Below are 9702 nucleotides of genomic sequence, written 5' to 3' on the forward strand. Positions count from 1 at the left end.
TCCAGTTAGTTAGAACTGAAGAAGCCTCTTGGATGAGAGGTGAACATCTTCAAGTCCAGTTGCCTATGATACAGCACTTACAATTTATACTGTTTTACTTTGTTTATATGTGGCGAAACCTGCCACCTTTCTAGCTTCAAATAGCTTCAAACAGTTCTGGGACCTTATTTTCCTCTGAGAACAGCTTGTTTATTCACTTATGGAAAAAATTAATAATTCGGAGTTTGAATTTAGTCCCCAGAACTACTACTACATTGAATATATACATGGCGAAAGGCTTCAGAGGACCACTGAAGAAGCACGTCAATAATCAAGGTAAAGCTAAAGTCCTAATGTTGTGCTTGTTGTACTAAAGTATGTGTACTGATTAGTGCCATGCCACACACATTCCTAAACAGTAGATGGCAGTGTGCGCCTGTCAAGTTGCTTACCTATTTGTAGGAAAAATTTATTTTTGAGTCTCATTCCCAACTTGTCAAATACTGACGCTTTGGGCTGGTAGGGCAGGATGGTCACCAGCCCAAAGCATCAGTATTTGACAAGTCGGGATGCCCTCACCGTCTCCGACGGAAACAGGAACATAAACATTCAATGGATATTTTTTAATTTAATTTTACTGTATTTATTATTTTTTACACATTTCTATTTCTTATTCTCTCCATATATCATAATTAATATTATGAAACATATTTTATTTAATTCTATTTTATTCAATTTTATTTATCTTATTGTTCATACAGAATACACTCTATTCGATAGTTTTTTTCATAATTTCTGTGTGCCGTTACATTGCTACTCTTGGACGTAGCAACTGTAACATGACCAAATTTCTCCACTTGGATCATTAATTTATTTATTTTTAAAAAATTTTTAGTATACTATTTTAATCCCACAAGGGGAAATTCTTTTTAAAGCAGGCTGGTTCTGATTCTAATTTAATAGTAGTCTTCTGTGACGAAAATTATTAATTGAATAATTAAAGGCAGTGCCACCCTTCTTTAATCACATTTTTTTGTCAGATATTTTTTCGTTCACCAGATAGGACAATCGGATTATTCTGCTATAGATAACAAGAAGCTTAATAATAGCCTATGGCCAGGAATTTAAAGGTTTCATTAAAACATCTTAAAAAGAAACCCGACATCATATGTGTTTAAGAACTTTGGCTTAAGCCAACTTTAGACTTTGTCATTAAAGGTTATGATAGCATTGCAGAGACAGAGGAGAGGGCAACGGGGGAGGGTGTGTCATATTTTTAAAAACAAAGATTGCAATATAGAGTTTGGGACAAAAGGAACATAGTTAGAATAATTAGTAATTGAAATGTGGGCAAGAGAAGGAAATGTCAAAATGGTTAACTTTTATAATCCATGTAAGAGGCTTTCAGAAGAGCTAATGGATGAACTGACAATGTTTAACAATGACAGTGGAATGGTGATTGAAGAGTTTATGGAGAGTAAAAATCTGTGTCTAAATGATGGAGGTGGTGCAAGAATCAATATTAGAACGGGCACAAAATCTGCCATAGATCTCACACTAGTGTCAGACTCATCAGCAGGTGTTTGCTCATGGGAAGTTGTGAGAGGAACGACTATAGGAAGTAATCACTATCCTATAGTAATTGAAGTAGGCTTGAGTTTGGAGGAACATGATCCAGGAGGACTGCAGAAATGGTCCAGTAATCCTGACTGGGAGAAATGTAACTTCATTAGTGATCAATAAATGCAAATAATTGATGTTAATACAGATGTTGATAATCTGAATATTTCTATTTGTAGAGCTACTCTCGATGCCGAAAAACAGTCGATACAGTGGAAGGGATGTAAACACGAAAAGAGGATTGCACCATGGTGGACAAAGAAATGTTATCAAGCAATTAAGCCTTGAAATGAAGCTTTTAGAATGTTAAAAAGGAACCACAGTTTCCAGAATCTGATCAAATATGAAAGCTTACCTCATAATAAACAGCAGAGAAACACTTTTGGATGTATTTTAACTCCTTGGGAAGAGAGACAAAAATTGATAACTCAATAGTTGGCTATTTAAAGTGGGAAACAATGGCACAGGCAGATGTGAATACTGTGGGCAAGAAGAAACAGTACAGCATGCAGTGGTTCACTGTCTGAGATACAGTATGAGGAAGATAGAAACCTCAGGGAAATAAAAGTACACTTTAACCTCATAGACATTCTACAACATTCTCAAGTCAAGTGTTATCAGATCCTGTTTCAGTACCTCGGAGAAACCAACAACATTGAAAGGATATAGCTTTTCTTTTTCTTTTTTGAATATTCCACCTACTAACTAGACCCTCTGATCACGCTCAGAACCAGTTGGGGGCGGTAATGCGCCAATTCGTTGCTTGCCAACCTCCAATGAAGCTCAAAAACGAAGAAGAGAAGCTACATGTCCTAGCGGAACAGACATCAGTACGCCTGCAGGTGACTGTGTTGTGAGATGTCTGTGGCTGGTGGTCGTCTGTCGCTCCTGTTCAGCCGTGTCGGACTCTTGTTGTGTCGGTGTGCTGCGGCTCCGTCATCAGTCCGTGTTGTTGGATGTAACAGAGGGACGAAGATACGCGCTGCCAGCGTCACCCTGACCCAAAACCGAGCACTGAGCGGCACGCAGCACAGTATTAAAGGTAGGCTAAGAGCTGCCAGCTAGGTAACTGCGACACGTTAAACAGTGTCCAACAGGAGTTAGTCAGCGGCGCATTCTGCCCATTCCCATTCAAGAGTGTGTTTACTCTCTCAGCTATACGCAATATCGTTATCTCAGGAGGAGTCCTCAGTCAGCCGGGGGCCATTCAGATAATACGGGGTGCGTTATTAGCTCAGTCATTGCTAATTCATACAGTAGTGCCGGTGATTAGACGGGAGAGACGAGCTCCCTGCTGGGCACGTGGCCAGCATCCGGTATTGTCCGACGAGCCTACTGTTGGTGTTGAAATGACTGACGGGGCTCTGTGTAGTGTTGGAAAAGAAACTGAAATGTGACAGTGTTTTGTCTCTGTACTCCAGCAAATTGGACATGAAGTGCAGACTGTTGTTTGAAGAATCAGGGTAACACCTACTCAGCTGCTCACATTGTAGATGTAAACAGTCTCATATTAAAACACTAACCACACAGTCACTGTGTCTTATCAATTCAATATCCTGGAGTACAGAGCCAGCACAAGCCTGTCCACTCACTGCTGTGCCTGTTGTGCATTTTAACACGTTTATCTCCCTCTGACCTCGCTACAGCCTACTGAGCCGAGGCCAGCACTGAGAGTTGTGGGTGGTGAAGTCTTGACTCACTATGTTGTCTTCCTTCCAAGGGAAGCTGGTGCGAAATGGAGAGGAAAAGAAAGCAGTGGTGAGTCTGCCCTGTGTGATCTGTGATCCTAGTTTTCATTTTGCCTACATTCATTCATCATAGTACAGTACATACCTGAGATGATCTACATTCACATTGCTGGCTGCAGGTTCTGCTGTGGTTTTTCCATTATTTCCTATTGACAGTGATTAAATACTAATAAATACTAAGAATCATTTTTCACACAAGCTCATACTTCATATCATAGTTTTATCATGTTTCTTCTTCATTTTCTTTAACCCCTGTCTCCCTGTCACTGTTCTCAGATCTGTATTGAGGGGAACATTGCCAGTGGGAAGACGACGTGTCTGGAGTATTTCAGCAAAACTAGCAACATAGAGGTAACGGAGCTAGGTCCTTGTACAGCAGTGGTGTGCATTGTGCAGAATTGTGTGTATGTGCTACAACACTAGTATCTACCCAGTTGTAACATAGCTGTCATGTGGCATGAGGGTGGTGGAGTTATTTTTTTCCAATGCATTAACAATGCTTATAATGAATAAGAAGTTCAAGTGTCTTAACTAGCTATTAACTAGATGTGACTGATGGGGCCTGTAATGCTTATTGACTTATACTCACCAATAAACACCTAGAAGAATCAAGTGTAGTCAGGACTTATTGTTTTCATCTCGTAGTGAAAATGAAGCCTCAGTGTATTTTGTGTTTTTCTTACTTTGAATGTGTTATCTGGGTTTAAAAACTTTGGCACATGCCTCAAACTGAGAAATGTTACTTATATTTCCTCCTTACATAATAATCACTTATGACCCAGCATAGATTCTTTAAAATGTATCAGAATGAATTACACGTTAATAACCTCCAAAAATGGTATGTCACGATGAAGCATGCATTATTATAGATGCCTCCATATGTACTTCACTTCACTTAACACATACAATGCAAACTTATGATAATGCATGGACTGCTATAGCATACAAGGAGTCCTGACTACAATTGATTGTTGAGGTGTGTAGGTAAGCATAGGTAGTAATAACATATTATTAGCCCCATCAGTCATTAGTTTAAACTAGTGGGCACTCAGTTTCATACAGATGAAAATTCAGTTCTAAAATCCAGTGTTTCAGCAGTGCTACTGTTGAGGCAAAGCCCAGACATTGGAAGCATTCATTAACGTTTAATTTCTCTCTTGTTCTGCAGGTCCTTACAGAACCAGTCTCTAAATGGAGGAATGTCCGTGGACACAACCCTCTGGTACTGCACATGACAGTGTTGTTGTCAGACTAATTGACAAGTATTTACAGGATACGTTCTGTGATTATTAAATAGAGTAGTACTTTTAAAATTAAGGTTTTAAAATCTGGTTTTAAAATCACAAACAAGCTAAGCTACCGCTGCCTCGGTAGCTTAGCTTGTTTGTAACTTTGATGTTTTAATGTATTAATACATCATTACGGACAGGACTTCACGTCCCCGGTGTTTAGAGGCTTGTAGTCTGATAAGGTATATGATCTGCTGCTTTCTACCGTTCGCTGGTTTTCTGGTACTCTCATGATAATGAACGTGACACACAAGAAAAACAAAACGGTACTTGTCTACTGACAATGGGAAAGAAGCCAAACACCCATTTTTAGTGGTAAGAGCATAAAAACCTGCACATACTTGATCATTTTGGTTTGAAAGATATGAAGACCTACAAGAGGCCCTATTGTCTGTTGCCATTTCAAAGACCATCAAACTACCTACACAGTTAGAGAGTGGAGAGGTTTGTTTGTTTTTTTCACCAAATTTGTGTGACTGACACTTGAATTTCACTGCAATCTGCCTAATTTATACAAATATCTCCTGTGTACTGTGTGTTTCAGTGAATTTTAGCCTAATTATAGCAATAAGTTCATAAAGGTTACCAATAAATATTATAATCTATCCTGAGGGGGCCATTATCAAGATCATACCATGTATGAAGGGTAAAGCTGTGTGATTATATCGATATTATATTGTTATGTTGTATGAGACTATACTGTATATGTATCTTATATACTGTATCTTAGATTTTGGATAACTGACGTTTCCTGATTTAAGAGGCTGCATTACAGTAAAGTGCTGTCGTTTTCTTGTTCTAATACTTGCCTGTACCCACATTATGTCCATATTACTGTTGATAATTTATCAAATATCTCATTGTGTTAATATTTTGTGAAAGTACCAATAGTCCAATAGTACCAATATTGAGGTATTTGGTCAAAAATATTGTGATATTTGATTTTGTTGCCCAGTTCTAACATTTATGAAATGCTTTTTAAGGAGATTTCAAAATATTGAGATATATACTGTGTATCACAATGTAGCCTAAATATATCACAATATTATTTTAAGGCATATACCACCCAGCCCCAGTCCTGTGGTTTGTATAGTATGGGGGTTGTGTCAGCTGTTTTTTTCTGTCCCTGCAGGCACTGATGTATCAGGATCCTGCACGCTGGGGCATCACACTGCAGACATATATTCAACTCACCATGCTGGATAGTCACCTGTCAACGATAGTAAGTGTACTGTTAGCGGGAAACACACATTTTATTTTACGCTAGTGATAAATGCGCTGGCAAACATGTTGGTTGCTGTGGACTGGTGATGCAAACATAAGACCTCATCAGGATTCAGCTGTATGTACTTAAAAGTCTCTTGTTGGTTCCAGTCAGCTCCTGTCAGGATGATGGAGAGGTCCATCTTCAGTGCCAAGTACATCTTTGTGGAGAATCTTTTCAAAAGGTAACACTTTGCACCTGGATCAGACCAAGAGACTAAATAAAGTGTCAGCTAAACTCTCCTCCTGCTTTGATGGAGTCTGATGCATAACAATTCAAGGTCATAGTCTATATTTAATACCTCCTGGAGGTGGAATTTATACAAGAAAAGGTTGCCAGTATGGATGACATTTTCTGTCATGGTTTACTACTATACTATATACTGTTTATTATATCACAATATAGCAGTATATTAAAATACAATATGTCACATATTTTCAAACTGTTTTAGAGAAAATGTCTGCTTTCTCAACCTATGAAGAGAATTAAATACCTGACACATAAAGGTACTTAATAACATTGATGCTACAGTGTGGTTAATCCAATATCAATATAAAACAACTGCTGGTTGATTTACAGCATTGCCCTATTTAAAGGAGATGTAAATATCCTTTAAATATGGTATAGAACATCTATGATGGTGGCAAATTTAGATTATATCAAGGTTTATATTAAATATTGCTTATATTGTTTGACAGTATACTGACACATGTTAATGCAAATGCTAATGTCCTCTTTATTGTTGTGTTTATTTACCCAGTGGGAAAATGCCTGAGGTGGACTTTGCTGTTCTCACCGAGTGGTTTGATTGGATCACAACTAACATTTCCATTCCAGTTGACCTGATTGGTGAGAAAACACAAAGCAGAAATACAAACACACATTTAATCAAGATTTGATGAATATAAGAAATGCAGTAGTTGCAGTGGTTTCTTAAGATTCCAGACAGAGGCTGATGGCAGATTGGCAACCTCTGCATGCCTACCATGATTTCAAAGAAGATGTAATAAGTACCTATAGGCATCCTATCTGAATAGAAAGAGTGAACTGTTAATGCATGATACACAGACAGGAAACATGATTTAGTATATTAGATATGCAAGTTCACTTAGGTTTGTATAATGTGCATATGGAGACACCAGAGTGTCTGCTTATTCAATATTTTTCTCTTGGCAATAAACCAGAAGACAAATCTGTAATAGAAGTGTGTCTAGAACAGGATGCACGGGGTCCCTTTGTTCTACACAGTGTTCACATACACAGAATCTATTGTCCTCTAATACATTCCAGTGACAGAAGTTGCACTACACTGATAAAGCACCACAATTCAGTAGATCATCATCCATAGAAATGGCACAGAACAAGTCGTCATTATCAAAGCGTTTTTTTAAAAACGCTGCAACTGAACTGAACCGGACTGCTGTTCGTTCTTTGACTGTTTGCTTTCTTCTCCAGTCTACCTGCAGACCTCTCCTCAGACCTGTCACGAGAGGTTAAAACAGAGATGCAGAGAGGAGGAGAAAGTCATTCCATTGGTGAGGACACACACTCAAACAACAAAAAAGACAAATTTAGATTTTCTTTTTTTTGAGAATTGCAAATATTAACATTTTGTGAGTAGCACACCAGTGTACCATCTTAAATGAGACCTCAATCCTCTGTGTGTGTCTGTGTTCACCAGGAGTATCTGGAGTCCATCCACCAGCTGTATGAGGACTGGCTCATCAACCGTACCTCATTCTCTCTTCCTGCTCCTGTTCTGGTGAGTGACCATCACGGCCAAGTTTTTTCTGTGGTTAATGTAGATACTGTACCTACATACAGCACATACTGTATGTTCAGGTAACCACACAAATTAAACTTTTTTCTGATGCTTTTGTTTTGCTGATCCTCCTCTCTTCATGTGATGTTACGGTGTCTTAGTGACCTTGAAATCTGTAGTTTCTTTGTCTCCTTCAGCATCTGATGGCCTGTAACTCTGATCTTTATCTGATAATAAATAGAAAAAACATTTTTTTCTGCAGGTGATTCCTGCTGACCATGACCTCCAGAAGATGCTCAACCAGTATGAAGAAAACCGTGACAAAATCCTAGCAGCTAGCTACCACTGATATCCAGTTACACACACATCTCTGCATGGAGACAGGACATCCCAAACCATTGTTATGCAATTGATCTGTTACATTTACTTAAAGCTTTTCACAACCAACTAGAGCTCTAAGATTTTGATTTTAATTTTTAACACTTTGACAACTCATTTTAAAAAGGGCAAATAACTATATGTAGACGCTTACCAAAAATGTAAATTGAATGTACATTAGGGTGAAAAAGTGGAAACAGAACTAACTTATATAAAAACTTATACAAATACTGAGTTTTTTAAACATAACCTGAGAAACTTTTAAGTGTCAAAGACTTTACTAAGAGCTCTGCAGACAACACTTAAACTGTGACATTTAGCAGATTTGTTCCACATTGTATGTAGTTTCTGGTGCAGTTGTTATTTATTAGTTTGCTTTTTATTCCACTGTGTAATGTAAAGCACTTAAGTTTATCGTTAATTGTCAATGATGAACAACAATGATGGAGTGGTTCACAAGGGGACCTCCGACACCAGTGTTTGATTTGTGGAAGTGGAGTGGAGTGTCGGCAACAACCAGCACTCCACCTGTTACAGTTATAGAATACATACCATAAAGTGATATAATTGATTTTGGGACCACATGAAAGTCATGTTGTGTTTACATGTTTCTGTTATTCCTTTGTATGAGGGAGTGTATGATGTTTGATCTTCTGCCATATTAAATCAGTTCTAATTAAAGTAATCCTAATATTTTTAAGCATTTTCATCTTTATGTATCTGTCGATATGTTAGTGGAAAAAGTTGGCAAAATAAAACAAAATATTAGATATGTTTAATTCTTGCCATGAAACAGTTAAGATTTTGTGGGGGTAAGTTGCTGCAAATGATTACTTATCATCAAACAATGTCACCTCACAAATGCAACTGAACAGACTGCAGCATTGACCGGCAGCATTGTTCAAACATAAGCTATTGCTCTCTCATGAACTGATGAATTTTTTTTTATCTTAAGTGCTGTTTTTATCCCTGCACACATTTTATATTTTTTTTCTGTAGCTCTGTTAAGGAAACCAACACTTGCTCAGCCGAGGGATTATTTAAAGATAAGTTCACTCAAAAATGAAAATTGAGCCATTAAGTACTCATCCTCATGCTGATGGAAAGTCGCGTGTAGTCCAAAAAACTTCTGGAGGTTCACAGCAAAACAGCGTTGCAGCATTCTCCTAAACTGAAGTAGATGGGGACTTGTTTTCAATGTAAAAAAACAACCGTCTTGTCAACAAGTTTCAAGACAGTTCAAGCACCAGTCGAGCACAACTTCACTTCTAATTTTTGAGTGAGAAATCAACTATGTAGGTTTCAAATCTGGGCAGTTTTATGAAAATCGATGGCGAATTGATAATATGTTTCAACATTTGCCAGTTGAGTGGCTACATTAAGTGTCTGTGGGGGTAGCTAGCTAACGCTAACTAGCCAGCCGGCTAACTGCCTTGCTGGTTGGCTTACAGACCCCTCTTTCCCCCGGTCACACAGACCACTGCAGCCAAAGCAGTCGATGACTTCAGCAACATTTCTGTCAACTGTATCACATTTATTCTGTTTATTTTCCATTATTACAGTTAAGAGCTGCTTTAGGTAAACTCCATAAGATGCTGTACAGAGCCAGAGACACAGATGCTCCTGGCCCTTTTCATGCTCAGTTGTCTCTGCTCTTCTGCT

General features: G+C 38.2%; 1 protein-coding gene across 2 annotated transcripts; it reads left to right on the forward strand.

The window, feature by feature from the left end:
- Window positions 1-2413: 2413 nt before the first annotated feature.
- tk2 (thymidine kinase 2) lies at window positions 2414-8741 on the forward strand. 2 transcript variants are annotated; one of them, XM_073482585.1, is made up of 10 exons: window positions 2414-2641; window positions 3320-3357; window positions 3624-3698; window positions 4516-4569; window positions 5769-5858; window positions 6011-6084; window positions 6661-6749; window positions 7356-7435; window positions 7582-7662; window positions 7925-8741. In XM_073482585.1, exons 1-10 carry the CDS (start codon window positions 2458-2460, stop codon window positions 8009-8011), a joined length of 852 nt encoding a protein of 283 aa, XP_073338686.1. In that variant the 5' UTR covers window positions 2414-2457; the 3' UTR covers window positions 8012-8741. The 2 variants fall into 2 exon arrangements, with proteins under 2 accessions (XP_073338686.1, XP_073338687.1); XM_073482586.1 differs by having other exon boundaries at window positions 2551-2641; window positions 3246-3357; window positions 7925-8114.
- Window positions 8742-9702: the final 961 nt, after the last annotated feature.

Source organism: Pagrus major, chromosome 15 (genome assembly GCF_040436345.1).
Source record: "Pagrus major chromosome 15, Pma_NU_1.0".
NCBI classification, from domain to species: domain Eukaryota; kingdom Metazoa; phylum Chordata; class Actinopteri; order Spariformes; family Sparidae; genus Pagrus; species Pagrus major.

Coding starts and splice junctions, on each gene's coding strand:
- tk2 (XM_073482585.1), top strand. CDS start 2,458: ATGTCTGTGGCTGGTGGTCGTCTGTCGCTCCTGTTCAGCCGTGTCGGA. Junction 3,358..3,623: donor GAGAGGAAAAGAAAGCAGTG/GTGAGTCTGCCC, acceptor CACTGTTCTCAG/ATCTGTATTGAGGGGAACAT. Junction 6,750..7,355: donor CATTCCAGTTGACCTGATTG/GTGAGAAAACAC, acceptor TTTCTTCTCCAG/TCTACCTGCAGACCTCTCCT.